General features: G+C 50.4%; 2 protein-coding genes across 7 annotated transcripts in view; one reads left to right on the top strand and one right to left on the bottom strand.

The window, feature by feature from the left end:
* WIPI1 (WD repeat domain, phosphoinositide interacting 1) overlaps window positions 1-7216 on the top strand; it is a 30656-nt gene extending 23440 nt beyond the window's left edge. For 3 of the 5 annotated variants that reach the window (XM_079725641.1, XM_079725639.1, XM_079725640.1), the window contains 4 exons: window positions 1698-1862; window positions 2660-2767; window positions 3387-3505; window positions 6718-7216. In XM_079725641.1, the coding sequence (XP_079581767.1) occupies window positions 1698-1862; window positions 2660-2767; window positions 3387-3505; window positions 6718-7109 (784 nt within the window). In that variant the 3' untranslated portion in view covers window positions 7110-7216. Of the gene's footprint in view, window positions 1-1697; window positions 1863-2659; window positions 2768-3386; window positions 3506-3929; window positions 4031-6717 lie in introns of all 5 variants that reach the window. The other 2 variants (XM_079725638.1, XM_079725637.1) reach the window with 1 other exon arrangement.
* A 771-nt stretch (window positions 7217-7987) lies between these two features.
* ARSG (arylsulfatase G) overlaps window positions 7988-23099 on the bottom strand; it is a gene marked incomplete at both ends in the record, with an annotated part of 70898 nt that continues 55786 nt past the window's right edge. The window contains 4 exons of one of the 2 annotated variants that reach the window (XM_079725643.1): window positions 7988-8262; window positions 15576-15671; window positions 15748-15838; window positions 21304-21424. In XM_079725643.1, the coding sequence (XP_079581769.1) occupies window positions 7988-8262; window positions 15576-15671; window positions 15748-15838; window positions 21304-21424 (583 nt within the window). The remainder of the gene's footprint in view (window positions 8263-15575; window positions 15672-15747; window positions 15839-21303; window positions 21425-23099) is intronic. The other variant, XM_079725642.1, reaches the window with a different exon arrangement.

Here is a 23099-nt window from a genome sequence, read left to right on the forward strand (position 1 = left end):
TTCTGGTTTATCCCAGGATGTGGAATACAGTCCCCTGAGCCCTACAGTAGGGCCTTGCTGTTTCTCCATCCCATATACAAGAGTTTGCGTCTGCTCATCCCCCACTCCCACTCCATCCCTCGCTCTCCCCCGCCCTTGGCAACCGCCAGTCTCTTCCCTGTGTCTGTGAGTCTGTTTCTGTGCTGTAGATGAGTTCATCTGTGTCGCAGTTTCGATTCCTACAGATTGTCAGACTAAGCGAAGTGAGTCAGAAAGAGAACAAGTGCCGTACGATATCGAGGCTTTTCTCGCCACTCCTTGCCTGAGCTGAGGCCTCCTGCCTCTACCCCCTGGGCCAGCCCAGCGTGGCCCTGACTCTCGGATGCTTGTCCGGAGCATCTGATGGGCCCCCCTCCTGCCCCCGCACCCCGCTCGGAGACAGACCTGCCTCGGGGCCTAGCCCAGCGACCAAGCCTCTTCAGTCCCGCCAGCCCCGGAGACGCCCTCCTATGAGAGAGGACTCGCCGGGCGCCAGCCCCTACGCTGTGCTGCCGCGTTAGTTCTCACGGGCAGGGGACCGTGATTGTCCCCGTCGTCCCCAGTGAGGACGGTGGGATATGAGGGTTGAAGGAATGCCCTCCACCCCTCCCTCCTCTGTGGTCTTGGAGTCACCTCGGCCTGGGCCCTGTCCTGGGCACCCTGCCTGGAGCGCTCACGCATCCTCCCTTTTACATCTGTGCTGCGCCCCACCTCGGATGCAGGACCTGGGTGTGGTCGGTACCTCTCGGTGACTCCCCACCCTCAGTGCAGCGCGCCAGGGCGAGCCGCACAGGTGTGTCCCACGACGCTCAGGACGTCAGGGGGACGGCGGGAGCCTGGAAGCGCCCGTCGCCTCCAGATGAGAACCTCGAGGCCCAGGGAGGTTTGTCCAGGCGGTGACAGGGAGGAATAAACCCCAGGGCTTCAGAGCCGCGGACCGTGTCCCTCGCCAGGATGCGTCCCCTGGACAAGCGGCCTCTCGGCCGGGGTGCCTGGTGCGCGTGTGGCCACCCTGGTCCTCACCGGGGTGCTCGGCGCAGAGGCGAGTGTCCACCCTGCCCACCCGCGTCTCACCACAGAGCCGTCCCCCCTTGTCTGCCAGAGACCCCAGGATGCGGCGCAGGGACTGCAGGGGGCACACCAGGTCCCTTTGAATTCCCCCCCACCTTTGTGCGTTGCCAGCACCCACCCGGGTGGCTCGAGGGCTGTAACCAAACACCTGTCCAAGCATCTTGCCCGGAGGTTTGCTTCCCACGCAGTCTGGCTGGGAGGCCTTGACGCTGAGATCGGCCTGTTCTTTTCTTTCGTGAGCCCAGAACAGGCCTGGGCTTAGGTTACAGAGCCCAGGGACTGATTCCAACTCACTCTCTGCCCAGCCCCCTTCCAGGAACCTAGAAATCAGGCTGATCATCAGATTCAGCCTGCTTAATGCAGGAGAGCCGTCGCACTGGGAACCTCTTAACGGCCGTGCAGTGGCTCTTCCGAAGGATACATGAGCCCTTGACGCCCTCTGGGTACGGCCAGAATGGCACGTCCCGAGCATTCGGGTGGGTGGAACGTCATGCCAGGGCACAGTCCCTTCCCACTGCGGTGAGCACGGCTCCCAGCGTCGGCTGGGGATGTTGGATGGCTGCCAGGGGACAGCTTGGCCTCACCCTCGCCTATGCCTTGCTCCCCAGCCAGCCAGAGGAGCCCTCAACCTGGACCAGCTACGTGGGAAAGATGTTCATGGCTGCGACCAACTACCTCCCCACCCAGGTGTCCGACATGATGAACCAGGACAGGGCCTTTGCCACCGGGCGCCTGGGCTTCTCTGGGCACAGGAACATCTGCACCCTCTCTACGTACGTGCAGTGCCACCCCTCATCAGGCACAAACCATTACAGATTTGCTTCCCCAAAGCACAGGTTTACTTGCCCCAGACACACACACACAGGTTTAAAAAAAAGGCAAGAGAAGGGAGCTAGGAAGGGCACGCAAGGTCAGGACCCACAGCACACCCCGTGGCCGGTCAGCTGCTTTCCCATCCGGTGGGACCCTTTCTCCGGGGGCTGAGAAGCTGAGCTGGAAGCTGGCATGGGAATTTTAACCTTCTCGTTCCAGTGACACTGTCTTGAAGACAGTTCCCATTTTTACGGAATTATGTAAAAAGGCTCTAGTTCCAAAGTCTCGGTCCAGATACCTATGGGGTCGACAGGTGTTTTATGTAAGACATTAAAAAGTGTTTATTAAAGCCAAACATTTGAAAAATTTTGTAAAACTAGCCAGCAAAGATGGGGGCCAGTTTTGCACCTGCATCCTTCCTTCCGCTGTTAAAGGCAGAGACACACATAAGGCAGGTAGGCGGACGCTTTTGTTGGCAGGGGAACCTCACAGAGCATCAGGGTGTATGCATACCCTTTTGTCTCACCCACACAATTATGGTCAAAGACAAGAAATCATCTTCAAGGTAGATCACTAGGACACAATGCAAGGAAATCACCAGAAACCCAGACTCTGGGGTCAGCGGGCTGCGGGTTCGTGGATGTCGGGACAAGACGCTGGTGATGCCCTCAGGGGGGTGGGGGGGTGGTTCGCCCCTGGAAGCGGATCTGCCGCCCACGTACGTTGTCATCCCAGCACATGTCTTCTTGGCTCTTAGGATCCAGAAGCTGCCGAGGCTCCTGGTGGCATCATCCAGTGGACACCTTTACATCTACAACTTGGACCCTCAGGATGGAGGAGACTGCGTCTTAATCAAGACCCACAGGTGAAGAGACCAGTTTTCAGAAAGCCGGCCTTTCAAGAGCCGGCTGTGTTGTGTGCCCCTCAGCCCAGAACAGCGACCAGCCTCAGGGCTCTCGATTCCCTTCCTCCTTCAGGGGCGGGCCCAGGGGCAGAGCCAGAGGGGGCCCTGCTTGGTGCTGGGCTCACGTAGGGCTCAATAACACGCAAAATGGGATCTCCCTGCTGAGCCCTCCTCCTCCCGGGGTCCCTCAGACATAACAGGCGCTCAGAGCCGTGTACCAAACTGAACTGAGACGTTCTCCTGACCTCTGTGGCCAAGGGCAGGGCAACCTCCTGCTGCGGACAGGCTGCCCCGAGTTGCCACTGCCCCCTCACCTGGGGCTCCTGGGTGCCCTTGCCTGCGCGTGCCAGAAGGAGCACAGGACCGATCTCAGTTTACTAAACGCCAGAGATGAGAAATCCCGTGATTGGCAGGTGAAGGTCACACTGGTCCACGCTGACCTGGCAGGGAACCGACAGGTGTATGCCTTGAACTCCAGGGGCCCGGCACGGGCTTCCGGGTGCTTTGCCTTTTGGAAGTGTCCTGGGCGTGAGGTGACCTCTTTGTCTCTTCCTTCCCCCCACTTCATCGCTGCAATTAGCTTGCTTGGCTCAGGAACTGCCGACGAGAATAAAGAAAATGACCTCAGAGCTTCATTACCTCAGTCTTATGCAGCAACTGTAGCCAGACCAAGCCCATCTGCAGCCTCCACGGTGCCAGGTGAGCGGGCACGGGGGGCCTTATGTGACAGCGACCCTCTTCTCCCGTCACCACTGCCTGTGGACGGAGCGCTCCCCCGAACCACGTGTCTCCTTCAGATGCGGCCCTGGGCGTAGCCTTAAGCGCGGGTCCCAGAACAGGGCCGGCAGAGCCCCCAGTGGCAGCCTCCCTAACAAGTAGTGGGAACCCTTTGCCTCCTGGACGGTTTGTAATCAGGTGGGAAGTTGGAGGAGATGGGGGCGGGCAGGTGGAGGAGACCAGCCGCCCAGGGGCTTCGGGCCGTAAACGGTGAGGATCTGGACTCGTGGGAAGCACAGTCTGTCCCGTGGGTCCCCGGATGCTCGCTTTGCTGAGGCCCGGCCCCAGGGTCGCGGCCTAAGAACAGACCCCGTGGCTTCTCTCACGTCTCACTGTTGGTTTCCAGGTTATTCTGAGGATGGCGGGGCGCTCCGAGGCGAGGTCATCCCCGAACACGAGTTTGCGACGGGACCAGTGTGTCTTGATGATGAGAATGAGTTTCCCCCTGTGAGCATCGGGAACCCTTAAGAGCGCCCAGTCCGTGTGCTTAGACAGAACCCTCACCTGTGCACGGGGCGGAGTCCGTTCCCTGTTGTCTCGTCCGTCACAACTAGTCCTCCCCTAACACCCGGGAAGCCTCAGACCCCACAGACTAGCCCACCCGACAGTGTTAGGGTAACCACGTACTTGCCCAGGGAGCCTTGGCGGCCTCCCCGCATTCAGAGGCCCGGGCACCCTGACTTTGCTTCTTTAGCACTCTCTCTGCTGCTCACTGGGAGAAACTTGTCCGTCTAAGCTCTTATTCTCCTGAGGTTCCTGAGCAGAATGTTGCCGCCCTCGTGATGCTAAAGGTGATGCTCTGACAGGGCTGGACCCTCACCCTCCTCCGGCTCTGACAGGACCGACCCCTGCTCGTTAACAGCCACTCGGAGAGCGGAGCAGTGGTGCGAAGCCCCCCGGGCACCTCTAGCCGGGCACCTCCCCAGCATCCTGCTTCAGCCGTCCTGGCAGCGAGGGCCCAGGCTTAGCTGGGCGCTGGGCGTGGCTCCTCTCAGCATCCTGGGGTGAAGAGAAGCTTGTCCCCCTGGTTCTGATTCTTCAAGCTTCCGTTCAGAGTAACATAGAGACCTCTCTTATGAGCTTCAGTCGGAAAACAGCCCAGACGGTCCACTTGAAGTCATTTCAAGATGGAAGCAGTGTTTAGGCCAAGGCTTAGAGAGTCAGCTGACTGTCCTTCCTGGAAGCAGAGAGAAGTAGCCATTGGGCATAGATCTTGGGCTGCAGTGTTTTCTCTTGGTCATGATTTTGGGTCAGTTGGATTCCATTTGCCAAAGGATGGAGTGCGGGTCTGGCTTCTCTCTTGCAGAGATCCATAGGACAATCTAGTAAGTCTAGTAAAAGAAAAACAAAAGCTGCTGTAGGGCCCTTCATGCAGGACTGCAGGGCCATGTTCCTGACTTCCCAAAAGGCTCTGTGGGTTGCAGCTTGAGATCGGCATTTCTGGCTTTTAATAGACAGATTGTCAAATACAGTGCCAACCAGTAAAGTTTACATTTTAGGGGTGGAAAGCAGTCATCCTTAAAAATACTAAAATTACACATTTAAAAACGTCTCCCAGTAGGACCTCCCAAGAGACCAGTTGTTTTGCTTTTGGGTTCTCTTGCCTCTACTCGCTATAGCGGGAGCCTTTCTGTCCCCCCCAAAAGTTGGTGGTCATTTATCTGAAGTTGTATCTTCCGGGAACCAGAGCAGGTCAGATGCAGTGGGTATACATGTGGAATCTAATGGAATCAGCAACTTTGGTAAAAGCCTGTGACTGCTATAAAAGATTATTAGATTGTTAGATACTTAACTGTAATCAGAGTAGACCTCGAAACCTCTTATATTTACAGAATTTGGATATCAGCATTCAGAAGGTGATCCCTTGCCAAAGAAAACCTGTATCAAATAATACATACACCATGCAGATCATTTGGAGTTAAAAAAAAAAAAATGGAGACGCTTAAGAACTAGCACTAAAATGAAAGGCCTGTTTGCTTATTTGGTGCCAGGAAGCCTGGTACAAGTCATTCGTCCTGTCTCCCTCGTAAGGACCAAATGAGTGGAAGTCAGTTTAAACTGCATCGATTTTTATTTATGTAGAAGGAAGGCTTCCTGCTAGTGACAGTGTCGATCGCTGAACGAGCTTCCCCAGAACGGTCGCTAGGCCCTAGCAATTTCGGAGCAGCCCCTGTGTGCAGAGCCGGTGGTAGGGGTCTCGGAGACCATCAGACCCCAGCCCTGCCCTCATGCCTGCAGGCAGAGCGATGGGGTAGCGGGTGGGCTTCTGCATCTCAGCGCACAAGGATCGGGGCCTGAGTGCCCCTGGGATGTCCTCGCAAGAGGGACCATATTAGTCATGTCCTCATTGGCTGTAATGGTCCACTGGAGATGCTAAACAACTTCCTCTCCCTGCCTCTGTTCTGAACTGTCATGCCTGTTGCAAATATCTGTCCAGAATCCTCCTGTCTACCCACATTCCTTAACACCTTCTGGGATCCTGACAGATCCTGGGGTCTCAGCTTCTCCCGGACATGAGCCTAGGTTTGCTCGGATCATCTCCTGTGGGGCTCGCTGGGTCATCACTGCTGGTCTTCTTTTTTAAATATACTGGCACTAACCTGGGTATGATCCCTCTCATCTCCTTGGGATTTACTTTGCTCCAAGCACAATGAGAGAAAAGAGAATTGATCATTTCTGGTCCCTTAGAAAGATGCTGTATTCAGGAAGGGAGTAGCTTTGGTTTCGGTAACAAGCCAACCTTGACAAGTCTGCATATATTCTGACATTTGTCTTACTCTTGGGACCAAGGGTATTTACTGACTTTTTCATGGTGATTTAGCAGTCTGTGTTTACAAGTAAGATGAGCCTTAAAAAAAAAAAACAAAAAAAGCAACCCATATACATATCAATACACACATATATTTTTACAAAAAGTATTTTCTGAAACTGCCACCTCGTCTACACCTAAAGAAGACGGGTGACTCTTCCGTGACCACACGCGAGGGTCGGCCTGTGGACAGACAGGCGGGAAAGCTCTGCCGGGCCCAGCCTGCCCCCGCCGACCCCGCGTGGGCACAGGTCTGCTGACGGTGCAACCTGCCCGTCAGCCCCCTCCCGGAAAGAGTAAGGCCGTTCTGTTTTGATTTCGGTAGATAATCTTGTGCCGCGGCGATCAGAAGGGCAAAACGAAGCAGGCATGGTGAACAGCAGGACCGCCCCTGTCAGGCGGTTTTGGAGACGACCAGGAAGGTGGATGCAAGGCATGCGGTTGTGTGAGCAGAATGGGGGGTCAGGAACCCGGGACGCGGTTTGCTGCCCAGCAGGCTCGTCTCAGCCCCGGTGGCCGGTAGGTGCGGGAGCTCTGCAAATCCACATCCTGCCGTTGTTGAAAGTGCGTCCCAGCCAGAGCGTCCACATGGACAAACCATCTTGGTCTATAACCCTTATTTTATATTACAAAGAGCATCCTTTCGAAAGTGTATGCTGCGTAAAAATGTACTTACAGGAGAATCTCTCTGAACTGTATTTCTTGTATATGACATAGAGAGAGGCTATTTTACCCAGGCAAAAGGTTTTTGCAGTGATTGGAATAAATCATTTATGACCTTTCAGTCCCATTTAGGACACTGATAATAAAACCATGGCAATGCACTTTTGAGGCTTTAAAACTTTACTTCTTTGTGGTTTCTGAAAGCAGGAAGCATCCCTAAAATCTTTAAAATACAGCCGTTTGACCTGTCGCACGGGATGGTGGTAGGTGGGCAGGGCCGCGGAGTTCTGCGGGCCCTGCTGCTCGTGACCTGGAAGCAGCTCTCGCCTTGTCAGGTCCGCATCCCCCGTGCTGCTCACAGCATCCCCCTGGGGAGCTTCCTAGACACGGAGCGCCTCAGGCCCCCCAGCCCACCTGGTCAGAGTCTGCATGGTCACATGCTCCCAGTTGATTTGTGCGTCTGTGAAAGACAGGGAAGTGCTGCTCTAGATGCCAGCCGGGATGAGCCTCTGTTCAAATGACTGGCAAAGCTGGGTGCATAAAAAAAAAAAAAAGGCAACTAAAACATATTGAGTGCCTGCTTGGTGTCACGTCCCGTGCCAGGCAGGCACTTTCACGTATCACCTGTTTCATCCTCAAGATCAGCTTGCGAGTTAGGTTAACTTAGGTTAAATTAGTTAGGTTAAATTGCTCAAGTTCAAAAGCTGGGGCTTGGACCTGGTCTGACTCCTGACTCCAAAGCCCAGGTGCCTTTTCTTACAGCTCGGGCTCGGCATGCCCTCAAGCCGGCACGCGGAAGGGACAGCGGGGGACACAGAGTGGGGGCTTCAAAACAAACTTCTGAGCCTTATTTTTAAAGCACACATCACTGCAAAGTGGGCAAATCCGCAGTCGGGATGTGAACCCGCCCGTCTCGCTTCCCGGTGTTTCCATCACGCGGCCTGGCAGCGGCAGGCGGTGTGGTGGGGATTACAGCAGGGGGTCACAGAAGGGTCCTGACTGTAATCCGCTCGGGAGATGTTGTCGCCGGCAATGTCTTCGAGGACCCCCGAGAGAGCCGCTCTGACCTTGGGCAGGACCCTCTGGTACTCGGCGCTACCCCGTTCCAGAGGCGCTGCTTCTGCGACGTCATCGTCCAGGTTAAAGATGAGGGGAGGGTCGTGGTGCCGCTCGGGGCCGACGCTGCCATCGCAGGCTCTGGCCCCACCTGGAGCGGGTGACAACAGAGACCCCGTCAAGCCCAGCACTGGATTACAAGTGAGTGCAAACGTACCAGGACTCCAGTGTTCCAGTGACCGCTCTCCCTGCCACTAAGACACTGACTCAAGTGTCTTTCCCCTCTACCCTCTGGGAGTACATGTGATGTGTTTTTTGAAAATTGATTTCTTGAGTCCACAGGACACTCAATTTGGCAAATTAGGCAGGGAGGCCAGGGAAGTCGTTTCACTTCGGGCTGCAGTTCAGTTTCTTGTCTGAGTTAGAATCTGGCTGTTATGGCGGTCCCCGAAGTCGGGTAACGAAAACGCTTGAAGCGATGGCAGCCTCCTTGGCTGTTAATGATTCAGATGACTTTTTCCCCCTTTTCCGTACAAAAAGTAGTTAAGGCTTCTGACAGGAATGAATACAATATAATTATATTAACAAAAGGAATTCAGGCAGAGGACAGCCCTGGGAACACACAGGCAATCCTGAACACTTCCTTTGCCTCTGGTCTCCTTAGCAGGGAAACGTGAACAAGGTAGACATTTACCAGCCGCTCGGGGGAAGCAGAGCCCTGAGGTGTGAGAGAATTTTTTCCACTGGCTCCTCCTACAGGGGACCCTGTGGGATGGAACAGCATCCTTACAAAAAGCACAGCTGTGTGATGAGGACGGTCCAGCTGACAACTTTCTATCCCACCCTCCGCTACAAGCCGAGAGCCTGAAGCCCAAGTGCAACTCAGTGAAAGCAAATCTCCACAGAGGAGCCACAGTCACACCACGGGAGGACGCAGCTTTCATTCTGGGCCAATCTGAACAGAAACATAAAATGTGAAACACTGAGAGGGAAGAATGGGTAGATCAGAGCCTTTAGGAAGCCTCTGTTGATGCTTCTCCTCCTGGGAGGGATGTCAGTGTGTCCAACAGAGAGTAAGAGTCGTTGCCTAGCATTTGGAGTTGAAGTTGGCTCTTCTTCTTTGCCAATAAACAGAGGTGACGTGAGCTTTGGCAATCAGTCAAGCGAAGGTGGGGACTGACTCCTCTTATAAAAATTAAAGGTTTCCGCTTAAGGGAATAGTGAAGGAGTAGCTCACATAAAACTCATCCTCCCATAGATGACAATTTTAAGTTCTAAGCAACATACGGAAAAAAAAAACAACCAGTTGAAGGCACCAGAAAATCATCCATGCAGGCAGAAAGGAATTTGATTTTTGAAAGCAGGAGGCCGCACGGGGTGGGGTCTGTGTTTAAGTGTTTTCCCCTGGGGACACCTCCCTACCCACCCAGTCAGAGCAGCTAAAGCCCCAGGAGGGGGCTGTGGTCTCTTTGGCATGAGGTGTCGGGACAGAGTTCAGAGCTGCCACCACAGACGAAAGTTGGTGGGCAAAATCCTGGGAAGGAGAGAGCCAGAAAGGGGAAGGCTTAAAATCTGCAAATAAACTCCCTTCAAAACCTTGGCTGACCCCTGAACTGGGCACGCACAGATTCTAGCAACAGCTACAAGCCTGAAGAGCTCAGCACGCATTTCTGTGCTACCCAGTGCAGGGAAGGTAGAATTTAGAGTGTGAATTCTGTTAAGTTAGAAAGGCTTGATAAACACTTCATATTTTCCATTGAAGTCCCAAAAGGTTCATGCTAGGAGTAAAGACTGTATCCCAGAATGAAGGCGTTTACCTAAGCTTAAGGATAAAATCCAACAGATCCCAGTTCTGACAAAGCATAAAATCAAGCCTCCTCAAGTTTAAGCGGATTAGGCAGTAATTAACTGCCCACGAGAACCAAAGTCACACTCCTCAGATTGAAAGTCAGAATCTCTACAATGCATCACACACCATGTCCAGTGTTTAAAAACTACTCAATAGGAAACGTCTAGTTTCTGGTCCAGCATTTGGAGCTTTGGAAGTCAGCCCTCCACCCTAACAAGTAAAAAGCTGAACAAAACTAAAAATTCAATGACTATTCTGAGATCCATCAGAGAAGTGAGGTCACAGGGCAAACCTCTGCCCCCCAAACTGGAGACAGACAGGTGAATACAGAGAATCACAACATACCAGAGCAGAAACCCACAAGCAGACACCTCTGGGAACCAGTGCCCTGGTAGGAAAACCCGAACTGTGATTAACAAGTGGTGGGAGGCTCAGTGTAGATGAGTCTAAGAGTTAAAAACCCCACGGGGGTGGGAGTCCTCTTTTAGATGAAAGTCCTAAGAAAAAAGAAAAAAATAAACGCCAGTGATCAAAAACACTGTTACAGAAATAAGAATAAGAATGCCTTTGATGGGCTCGTTCGCAGATTCCATGGCTGAGGACAGAATCTCTGAGCTTGAGGATATCTCAAAAGAAGCTTCCAAAGTTGAAAAGCAAAGAGGGGAAAAGATCTGCAAAGCACAGAGCAGAATATCCAAGAACTGTGAGGAAACTGCAAAAAGTATAATGGGAACACTAGGAAGAGAAGAATGAGTGAAAGGAATAGAAGAAATCTGTGCAACTATAATGACTGAGATTTCCTCCCAACTCATGTCAGACACCAAACCGCAGATCAAGGAAGCTCAGAGACCCTGAGAAAGACCCTGTCAAGAGAACAAGAAGTCAAGCCACAGACTAGAAGAAAATATTTTCACGAGGCATATCTGATAAAGGGCTGTTATCCAAAATACACAAAGAACTCTTAAATCTCAACAATCAGGATGATGAGAATAAGAACCTGAACAGACACCTCACCAAAGAAGATGCACAGTTAGCAGACAAGCATATGAAAGGGTGCTCGACACTGTACATCATCAGCAGTTGCAAATTAAATAACAAGACCCCACGACACACCTAGTAGAGGGGACAAAATGAAAAACAGTGGCAACACCAAATGCTGGTGAGGGTGTGCAGCAGCAGGGACTGTCATCACTGCCGGCGGGGACGCTAAACAGTGCAACTACTTTGGAAGACACCTTGGTGTTTTCTTACAAAATTAAATACACTCTAACCATACGATCTAGCAGTCACACTTCTTGTTATTTATTCAAATGAGTTTATGTCCACAAAAAGACCTCCACGTGGATGTTTATAGCATAATTGTCAAAACGGTTTACTCATAATTGTGAAGACTTGGAAGCAAGCAAGATTTTCTTCAGTGGGTGAATGGATAAATAAACTGTGGTACGTCCAGGCAATAGAATATTATTCATCTTTGAAAACAAATAAGCTCAAGCCATGAAAAGACATGGAGAAGCCTTAAAATGCTATTTTAGTCAGCCTAGGCTGCCATAACAAAATACCATAGACTGGGTGGCTTAAATAATAGAAGTTTATCTTCTCACAGTTCTGGAGGCTAGAAGTCCAAGATCAAGGTTCTTGAAAATTTGGTTTCTGGCGAGGGTTCTCTTCCTTGGCTTGCAGACAGTAGAGATACAAAAAAACCTCGGTAAATACTAGCAAACTGATTTCAGCGGCTTATAAAAAGGATTATACACCATGTCCAAGTGGGATTTATCCCACAGATGCAAGATTGGTTCAACATGAAAATCAGTCAGTGTAAAGCAATGTATATTCATAGAACAAAAGACAAAAAAATGATCATCTCAATAGACAATAGACGCAGAAAAAGCATTTGACAAAATCCCACACTCTGTCATGATATAAACACTCAAGAAACTAGGAATAAAAAGGAACTTCCTCAACCTGATAAAAATTATCTGTGAGAAACCCAGAGCTAACATCATACTTAGGAAAGACTGAAAGCTTTCTCCCTAAGATCAAGCACAAGACTTGAATGTCCACTGTCACCACTTCTATTCAACATTGTACTGGAGGTTCTAGCCAGAGAAATTAGGCAAGAACCAGAAACAGAAGGCATCCAGACTGGGGAGGAAAAAGTAAAACCACCTCTATTTGTTGATGAAATGATCTTATATAGAGAAAAACAAATGGTCAAAACTCTCCAGTTAAAAAGCAGAGCCTTATCAAACTGGATGAGAAAGCAAGATTCCTTTCTTTCCTGCCTACAGAGACGCATTTTAAATATAAAAGCAGTTGAGTTGAAAGGAACAAAATAGATATATCACACAAACCGTAAGCACAGGAAACTGGAGTGGCTATGTTAACATTAGACAAAACATACTTCACGATATGGAGTACCAAGATAACGAGGGATATTTCACAAGGATCAAGAGTCAGTTTTTAAGGAAGACAAAACTAAAGGGAAACAGACAATCTACATCCTAAATGGAGATTTTTAAAACGCTTCTCTCAATAATTGATAGAACAACTAGACAAAAAGCCGGGAGGGATATAGATGATCTAAACAACTATCAACACCTCCACCTGATTGAAATTTGTGGAACATTATACACAAGAACTGCAGAATACACATTTGCTTCACTTCCACATGGTGTGTTCACCAAGATAGATCATCTGCAAGGCCATAAAATAAGTGTCAGTAAGTTTCAAAAGATTGAAAACTTCCAGAGTATGTTTTCTGATCACAATAAAATTAAATTAGAAATGACAAAGATAAGAGAGCTAAAAAAGGCCCCCAAATTTTGGAAATTAAGCAACAGCTTTCTAAATGACCTGAGTCAAGGAAGAAATTAGACAAGATACTAGAAAATATTTCCAACTAGATAATGAAAGTAAAACATAGAATTTGGGAGATACAGATAAAGCAGTGCTTAAAGGGAAAACTGTAGCTATAAACGCTTATATTTGAACATGAGAAAGGTTTAAAATTAATTATATAAGTGTCCTTTTTAGTAAACTAGAATAAGGAGAGTAAAGTAAGTAAAGAAGGAATGGAAATAAAAGCGGGAATCATAACATAGAAAACGATAAAGGAAATTAACAGAGCTAAAAGTTGCTTCATTAAAGATTAATTAAAAGGATAATGAGGAAATATTATGAACAATTTTAGGCCAGTAAATTTGACAACTCAGATGAAATGGACAAATTATTTTAACAACTTACCAAAGCTGATACAAGAACAAATTAAAAATCTGAATAGCCCTATACCTATTAAAGAAATTAAATTGATAACCAAGAACTTTTCCATTAAGAAATCATACATGAAAGAAATAATACCAATCTTCTATAGCCCCTTCCAGAAAACAGAGAAAGGAACACTTCCCAACTCATTTCCCAAGGTTAGCAAAACCTTGATACCTAACCCCAACACAGACATTGCAGGAAAGGAAAATTATAGACAAAATCTCGGCAGATCAAATCCATCAATATATAAAAAGAAAAATACATCACAACTGAGTTTATCCAGGAATATAAAGTTGACCTAACATTTGAAAACAAATCGATGTAATTCACAGCATTAAGAAGGTCCTTATGCAAGTATATACATTTATAGGAGCTCATCAAATCGTGCCGTTTAGGTTTGTGGCTTTCACTGTGTGTAAAGTTTCCCTCAATTACTCTTTTGAAAAAGGTAAAAGCAATAAGATCACTTAATTCTAGGCCACACGGCGAAACAGACTCGCTGCCTCTTAAAGCTCCTCCTAGGACACGACCTCAGAAATCACAGCCTCATCATAGAGGGACACACACCTCTTTCTCTAATCTAATGCAGTAGATGTCAGTTCACCTCACTTATCCCAAAGCAGTTTTATGTCATTAGCATATGCAGATTTTCAGGGACGGGGGTGGGGAAAAGGAGGAATCAGAGCACATCCGGGCTTCATCCTGTTTCATCCTATTTCATCCCATCTGTTGAGATTTCCATTCTTCCCTTGCTAACTTTCCTGGGAGTTTGGTGATGCCTCAGAAGAACAGACCTCCCCTGGGTATCATAATTCCTGTCTGACTGTGATCACTTCAAACAGTCCTATCACTTCATAGTAGCGTTTATGATCCCAGCATTGTGACAACAAGGGCTTTCTGGCTGGGTTATGACTTCTGAAATTGACTCAGCCTGGAGAAACCATACCTCTGAGATAGGTTAATGTAAGGGCTGTCATGTAGACACTTTCCATCTGAAAGAATAACAAACATCTCACTGGTTTGCATTTTAGGTCTTGGAAAGTGGAAGATTCTTGTGGCATTTTTAATATCCTTCATGTGATGAACTCAAAGAACTTGTTTTGTTTTTATGCCACATTTTCTTTGGGGGTCACTTATTCACCCTCAGGGCAAATAAATTTTTGTTCTTTATTATATAATTCTTTGGAAAACTCTAACTTTAACTAACTGAATCAGGACTTCCCTGATGGCACAGTGGTTAAGAATCCGCCTGCCAACGCAGGGGACACAGGTTTGAGCCCCGGTCCGAGAAGATCCCACATGCCGGAGCAACTAAGCCCGTGCGCCACAACTACTGAGCCTGTGCTCTAGAGACCGAGAGCCACAACTACTGAAGCTCGTGTGCTTAGAGCCCGTGCTCTGCAACAAGAGAAGCCACCCCTATGAGAAGCCCGCGCACCGCAACGAAGAGTAACGCCTGCTCGCCACAACTAGAGAAAGCCCGCGCATAGCAATGAAGACCCAACGCAGCTAAAAATAAATTAAATAAATAAATAAATAAATTCATTAAAAAAAAAGAAATTGAGTTAAAAAAAAATAACTGAATCAAATTGGAATCCACATCAGATCCCAGATTTGGGTGAGGGTTTTTTTTTTTTTGTAGGGGGGGGCGTGGGGGGAGGTTGTTTTTCATTCATTAAAAAAAAGTGTTAGGGTTCCTACCAGACGCAAGATTCTGTGCCAAGCATGTCAAGACAACAACGATTAAAGAACTTACAGAGGCTGAATTTAGAGAGCTTAAAGCTACTAGAAGAAATAAAAGATGTACTTAAATAACTGGCGTATATGGCAGAATGTGGTAAATACCGGAGTTCTCCACATCCTACCCAGCTGGGAAGACGAGACGGAGTTCTTAATCCAGGTGGCCTTAAAAGCCGAGAGGGATTTTAATCTGGAGGCCAAGGAAAAGGACAGTCGCTCTTGGAGAACTAAGACTAGGAAAGTCCAGGGACCCAGGGTGGAGGGAGTCCGAATTCAGTTGGAAGCAAAAAGCCATTGCAAGACTTTGAGAACCATGCTGATCTGCTATCACCTTTCTAAAATATACGTTTAAGACGGTCACAGGGTGAGCCAAGCCGGAGAGAAACTTGGGTTTGCTAAACAGACCTCTAGCATCTACTTTCTGAAACGGTCTCTTGCTTCAAAATATCTCTAAGCTCCCACTGAATGTTCAGCCAGACTGGCATTGGAAGCATAACCGTGGGATGAAATGTTTTTCACGTGAAAAAGTGGACAGTGTGGATGTGCTGGACCAGCTCTGAGCTGGCTGGAGATCTCTGCTAATAAGGCAGAAGGTCTTATTAGTATACCTGTAGGTACAGAGGGCCTGGGCAGGGCCCTTGTGTGTTGAGCCCCCCTCCTGGGCCCGGGTTTGGGGCGGCACCATTGGAGATGCTGAGAGCACCCTGAAAGGGGGCAGCCCACATCATCCTGGAGGCTTGAGTGAGAGTCCGGGTGGGACAGGGTCCCTCAGTAACTCACCAGTGATGAAGAAGGCCTTGTACCGCTCCAGGCGGACGGTCTGAAGGGCTCCGTCCTCTCCGGCTGCCCCACTGTTGGGGTGAAACAGCACCTGGGAAAAGGGGGCAGGGCTTACAAATAAGAAAACCATGCTAGAGGCTCCCTGGAAAGCATTACTTTCTTTTTTCTTTTTTTTTTTTGGCTGCGCTGCGTGGCATGCGGGATCTTAGTTCCATTGGAAGCGCAGAGTCTTAACCACTGGACCGCCAGGGAAGTCTCAGCATTACTTTCTTTGTCGTGGTCCCTGTTCCCCATCACCTGCCAAACCCACCCTCTGACACCCAGCCCAGCCCCAAACACAGACACAGGCCTGTGGTCTACACCATCCAACTCCCGGGAGCCTGTGTGAAAGAGCTCTTTTGCTAGTCAATTAATCGGAGTGGGTTACAGCTCTGCTTGGATTCCTAGGCCCAGTACTAGCCATGTCATCTGCAGGGTCCAGTGCAAGATGAGAATGAGAGAAACCTTGTCCGAAAATTAAGAATTTCAACTATATAGCACAAGGAATTATACTAAATATCCTGTGACAAACCATAATGGAAAAGAATATGAAAAAGAATGTATATATGTGTATAACCGAATCACTTTGCTGTGCAGCAGAAATTAACCCAACATTGTACATCAACTACACTTCAGCAAAATTAATTTCCTTTTTAAAAAAAATTTTTATTCACTTATTTATTTTTGGCTGCGTTGGGTCTTCGTTGCTGCGCGCGGGCTTTCTCTAGTTGCGGCGAGCGGGGGCTACTCATCGTTGCGGTGCGCGGGCTTCTCATTGCGGTCGCTTCTCTTGTTGCGGAGCATGGGCTCTAGGCACGTGCGCTTCAGTAGTTGTGGCGCGTGGGCTCAGTAGTTGTGGCTCGCGGGCTCTAGAGCACAGGCTCAGTAGTTGTGGCACACGGGCTTAGTTGCTCCGCAGCATGTGGGATCTTCCCGGACCAGGGCTTGAACTCGTGTCCCCTGCCTTGGCAGGTGGATTCTTAACCACTGCATCACCAGGGAAGTCCCAAAATAAATTTCTTAAAAAGCTACTTTCTTTTAATTACTACCCCCCACACACACAAAAAAAAAAATTAAGAATTTCAAGGTGGCCACAGCACGTGTGCTTTAAAGCAAGCACAAGGTCCTTCTAAGCGCAGGTCCCTCTGTGACAGCAGGGGTCACCCACCCAGGAGGCCGGCCCCCGCCTGAGCCCCACCCCTCAGGGTCAAGACGGGGCCTGGGATCTGCATGTTTTAGAAATATTCCCAGGGAGCCTGACACAGATCGGTGGTGATCCTTGGATCTCTTTGAAAAACAGCTTCTTCAGCATCCAGTCGACTCTCCAACTCTCACGGTTTGGGCGTCTCCGTGTGATTTCTCCAGAACTGGGCACAGGCACGGCCTTCCCTCCAAACACAGATGACCTCTGACTCTGTTCTACCGCACTCAGACCGAGCAAGTCATCAATGAAGGAATCACCCTCCAACTCCACGCTTCCACTGCAGGGGGCAAGGGTTCGATCCCTGGTTGGGGAACTAAGATCCTGCAAGCCAAGTGGCGTGGCTCCCCCCCAGAAAATAAAAAGAATCACCCTCCAGAATGGAAACACCTAGTTCAGGGTTCCCAAGGACAAGGTTTGGTAGAAAATAAATGACCAGCATCCTTGGCAAGTTGGTGGCTTTGGGCTGGAAACGGGAGACCGCCTTGGTATGAACCATGACCGATATATATCACTGGAAAGGCGCTTACGTGATTCAAAGTTTCCATGGAGCTAAAAAAAAAAAAAAAATGAGAAACATCTGTTGGAGCGGTAAACAGCTGTCCCCCCAAGTTTCCCGGCTCTGAAAGGATGCCAGCGAGGGTGGGGCTCCTCCCACACCTGCTGCTTCCGTGCTCTCGTGACAGGGCCTGCCAGGTCCCCAGCCGGCGTGATGACAGCAGGCTCCTTCCAAACAGGAAGAGAAGTCGTAACTCAAAACCCTCACTTCTTCCAACCCTGAAGGAAGCCAAGCCTCTCACCACAGGAGGCTGTTTTGTTTCCTTCTGGAGAGGGCAGGAAGTGGGGGACTTGGGAAATCTATTGTCAACAGATCTAGGATGTACTCAGACATCCAGGAGATGGGAGCCCAGGCCCGCGGGTTCGAGCCATTGACATTATGGCTCAGTAACAGAAACAGAAATTCCATAAGTGGCGGCTGCCGTGTGCAGGATATTCATTTGGTGTTACCAGGCGCCACTTCCAGAATCCAAGAGCAAGCAAAGTGGCTCGCTCTCAGGAGGGCAGGTGGATTTTGGAGAACTCGTATATGCCCTCCTTTTCCCCTCTGAGCAGACTGATTATGGCGTTCTTGTTTATATCAACATAGGAAGGAGGTTGGCAAATTTACACATGAATCACAGCTGAAGACATTTCCTCTCCAGAGGACACCCGGTCCGAATTTCAAAGATAACTTTATCTTCTGCAAACATGTTGCATCTTCTTGGTTGGTTGCCTTTCTTACCTGTTTGCTTTGTTTTCTTTTGTTTTGCTTTTTCAACCAGGGAGCGTCTCCTTACCTCTCTGGAGGCTGGTGCCTGGGTAGCCCCCCCAGAAAGAGGGGTCTCCCACCCCTTCAGGTCTGGGTGCACAGACCCAGGTCTCCAAAAGCCGTTAGCCTCATGCCAGCCGCTCCGGACAGCATCTTTTGCCACTAGGGGGCCTCCCTTATCCCTAAGAGAAGTGATCAGCAGTGCAGAGACCAAGACCCGACTTCCGTTTCTACAATGTATAGTCTCCAGGGATGGACCAAGCATTGTATGACTACACGGCCCCAGACTGGTCGTGACAGGACAGATGCAGAGCCATTAAGAAGCCTTCCCTTGGCTGACAATGTCTGGACTTGGTCATGGCAACCTGGGGCTGAGGTAGGACTTGACTGGCAGTGATGCTGCAACCTCCGAATTCCATCCGGGAAGCAGGCGAGCCTCGAGTGGGATGCCTGCCCCCAGGCTGCGCGCCCTCTCCTGCCCGCTCCGCTCTCCCCCTTTGCGGTTGCCCTCGTTGCCTGGACACAGACCCCTCTAGATCAGAAGCAAAAGGGTCTGCAGGTGCAGGAATACACAGCATGGCATCAGTGACCCTAGCTGTCCACGAAGTGGGTGGTGAGACCGCTCAAAGCAGGAAGACCTATAGCCCAGCATTTGCCTGTAAACCTCTCAACGCAGGACCTGGGGAGGGTGCCAGGGCTTACGTGGCCCTAGGTTGCTTCAGCTCTCCGACTTTCCGTTACTCGTTTGCAAAATAGGGAAGAACCCAACCGCTGGGACTTTTTGCATATTGTTTTGAGATGACGGTCTAGGAGTTACTTTGAGCTTCTTGAAACTGGAATGGTTTTCTAAACCAACCCATACTCGAATCTTGTAAGCCCAACATATACCTAAGGGCGAACACAGCTGTGTTTATTAAAATATATATGTGTATGCAGTGGGAACTAATCAATATATTCTAATTTGAGTATTAAGGAATGTTCCAAACAGGTGGCAATGTTTAAATCTAACCTTTAAGGCTGTTATACACAGGTGGATGTCCCAGAATGATACGGTGCCTTGCACATGATAGTTACTCAATAAATGATTACTAAATACCAAAACAAAAACAACAACAAGGGACTTCCCTAGCAGTCCAGTGGTTAAGACTCCACGCTTCAACTCTGGGGGCGCCAGGTTTGATCCCTGGTCAGGGAACTAAGATCCTGTACGCTGCACCAAAAACCAAAACCCAAAGGCAAAAAGCACGCGAATACGTGCACGTTTGTGTGTACCCACGTGTATATGTGTGCATAGGTATGTATATTTCTACAGTCACTCATGTATTTTTCCCTCCTGGCCCTCCATCAGCAGACTCGAGACAATGTACTCCGGTCTCCGCAGCGGCTGAATCTGGGGCCAGTGGCAACCTACGTTGAGCTCTAAGGTGTCTGGACTAACGCTGCAGGAGTCCAGTCCTCTGGGGCGCTGGGCCGGGCCCACAGGTGCCAGCGCCCACGTGCCTCTACCCTGGAAGGTGCCACCAGAGCTCTGGGCGAGTGGCGAGTGGCAGCTGTCCCCTCCCAGGCCACGGGGTAGCCCACACACATCACACGTCCCCACGAAAACCCCAGCCGGTGTTGCGGCTCGTATCTGCCTCTCCTGCCTGCCCCTGGGCCCAGCCCCCGGGGGCCCAGCCCAGCAACCGCGAAGCCCCGAAGCGGGGCCTCCGTGGGTCCGCGGGAAGCGGCAGCTTGAGAAAGACGGCGAGCCCTCTGCCGTCTGGAAACGGAAGTTCCGCGCCCGGGAGCTGGCCTCCCCCCGTGGACGGACAGCGTCAAGGAGGCCACAGTCCTTGAAGCGCTTCCTGGTGACCCCGATCATTCTGTGCGCGGCCGTGGTCATAAACACGCGGGAGCATCTCTCCGCTGACGTCGTCGATAACCCCCCAGGGTCACATACTGCGAACTCCCAGCCAGAGGCGGAAGCCACCTTCCTGCTTGGCTGTCCTGCGGGAGCTGGGCTCGGCCTGGAAGGGTCTGCAGCTCCAGGGGGTCAGATAGGCCGGGAGCAGCCGTCCTGCTCTAGAGGCCACTCCGAGCATCGTCGAGAAGCCCTGGTGCTCGCTCAGGACCAGTGTGCCGGCCGTGGGGAAGGGCAGCTTCAGGAACTGCCCCAGGACATTTGACTCACTTCCATGTGACCCGCAATAAAGCCAGAAATAAACCCTTTGATGTGTGGGTCCCTAACTGAGAAGCCGGGCGCATGGGGCCTTCCAGAAAGAGCTCCGGGTTCCACCGGCCTCCTTCCTCCTCCCACTTCCTCTTCCTTTTGGCAAAAGTAAAACACACAGAAAGACAGGGAAAGGCCATCCGGCCTGACATTTCCTGGCTGTCGCTGCCACCGAGTGCTTCAGAGCGCCCCGAAGAGGGGACCCTGGGGGCTGGAGAGCCGTGTGTGTGCTGAGCTCTCCAGGACCAGCCCTGCCACCCAGGGCATCTTTCGTTCATTGGTTTATTCATCCAGTTCTCATTTATTGCACGCTGGCCGGACGCCAGACCCTGTGTTAGGTGTTCTGAGAATTCCATGGTGAGCTCCCTGACCTCGGGAAGCTTCCGTTCTGGCAGGGGAACCCCACGATACACAACTCACAGACACAGGTCATGCACCCCATCCAACAAAAATGTGCTGTGTGCCTAGGGAATGTCAGAAAATTAAATGATGGTGAGGGGAAAAAAAGTCATTCAGTATAGGGAATAAGCCCCAATGGATGCCCACCCTACAACAAAACTGCCGCATAGAAATCTGGACTGAGGAGCTGGATTGACGCAGGAAGAAGAGTGGGAGTGGAAGGACAGGTGCATCTCAAAGGAATCACCCCTCGGTGGTGGACAAACTGCATCTCCAGTGGCCACTTGCAGGCATCTTCTGACGATGGTTCTGTCTGCGCAGAGGCAGCCAGACCCCGACGAGGGGCAGGAGTCCCGCCTCTGGAAAAGCCCAGGTGGGACACGTACCACCTCCACTTACCCTGTGCCCAGCCTGCGCCCTGCCAAACAGCACCTCCGAGGCATCCAGACCGTCAAAGTGTCGGCCTTGGGGCAGGCTGGCCCCAGCCAGGGCCACCACGGTGGGGAAGATGTCCAGCACGCTGCAGGAAGATCAAGACAGTGTTGGCCCCAGCTGTCCCCAGGCTCTCTCCCTGGCCGTGCTGGGGTCAAGAGCCGCCCAGCCCAGCCCAGACCAAGCCCCGGCAGCCTCCCATACAGCCCGCCCCCTCTGCCTACCTGTCCTGCCTTCAGGCCCCACCTGGATTTCCTACAGGAGCAGCACCCAGGCTCTGCAGCCAGGTGTTGCCTGGGCTCAAATCTCAGCTCGGCTATCTCTCTCTCTAGCCCTCAGTTTTCTGTTCTCTAAAATGGGCATGATAGGGGACTTCCCTGGTGGTCCAGTGGTTAGGACTCCGCACTTCCACTGCAGGGGGCACGGGTTCAATCCCTGGTCAGGGAGCTAAGATCCAGCAAGCCTCGCAGTGTGGCCAAAAAAATAAAAATAAAATGGGCATGATAATAATAGTACCTGCCTCACTGGGCAGCAGTGTGGATGAAAGACACAGGTAATGCACGTAGAGGGCCTGGCACTCAGTGCTCACTGCATGTCTGTGTTGTAATCACTCACAGGGACACCCCTGCAGACCCACCTAAGAACTAGGGGGCTCTAATAAAAAGGAATGAAATAGTGCCATTTGCAGAGACATGGATAGACCCAGAGACTGTCATACAGAGTGAAGTAAGTCAGAAAGAGAAAAACAAATATCGTATAATATTGCTTACACGTGGAATCTAGAAAAATGGTACAGGTGAACTTATCGGCAAAGCAGAAATAAAGTCACAGATGTAGAGAACAAACTTATGGTTACCAAGGGGGGAAGGGGGGCGGTGGGATGAAATGGGAGACTGGGATTGACATATACACACGACTATGTGTAAAACAGATAACTAACAAGGACCTGCTGTAGAGCACAGGGGACTCTACTCAGTACCCTGTAATGGCCTATATGGGAAAAGAATCTTAAAAAAGAGTGGATATATGTATATGTATAATCGATTCACTTTGCTGTACACCTGAAACTAACACAACATTATAAATCAACTGTCCTCCAATAAAAATTAATTTAAAAATAAATACATTAAATAAAAGTAAAAAAAAAAAAGAAAGAACCAAGGGGCTCTACCTGTCACCACCCAGGCCACCGCCACCCGCTGAGAGGGAACAGTGTGTGACAGGTGTCTGCAAGAGAACATTTACTTCATTTTTCCCACCCTGGGTCTCCGTGTCGCAAATAGCTAGTCTTTGTCTAGAATGCCGTCATGTGTGACACATTCCATTCGCTTTCATTTAGCTCTGTTATTCCTGTTACAAAATAGTCAGCGTTCAGGGTGGGCAAAAAGGATGCCACCCAGAAATATGAAGGAGCATCACACACATAGCCCCCCACCCGAAGGCAGCCACTGTGAACACGCTGGTGGACTTTGTGAATCTGATTTTCTTTGAAGACACGTGGTACCATTTCCCTCTACTCTAGGGCACGTCTCCCTCCAGCCTGCTGTGCTCAGGTCAGACAAAAACTCTTCGGCAAGAACAGAGCTGTTTATCTGAGGGCCAGGCTAACGGAGAGTCGGTGGGGACTCAGCAGAACCGGAGGGCCAGGCCCGCGCGAGGCTGGACATCCCGGGAAAGAGGGTCCACCTGGGGCTGGGCTCATGGGGAGGCCTCCAGGCCCCACCTGCTGCTTCCCCAGCCCAGGGTCCGGGGAACGGAGGCTC

Source organism: Hyperoodon ampullatus, assembly GCF_949752795.1.
Source record: "Hyperoodon ampullatus genome assembly, chromosome: 19".
NCBI lineage: Eukaryota > Metazoa > Chordata > Mammalia > Artiodactyla > Ziphiidae > Hyperoodon > Hyperoodon ampullatus.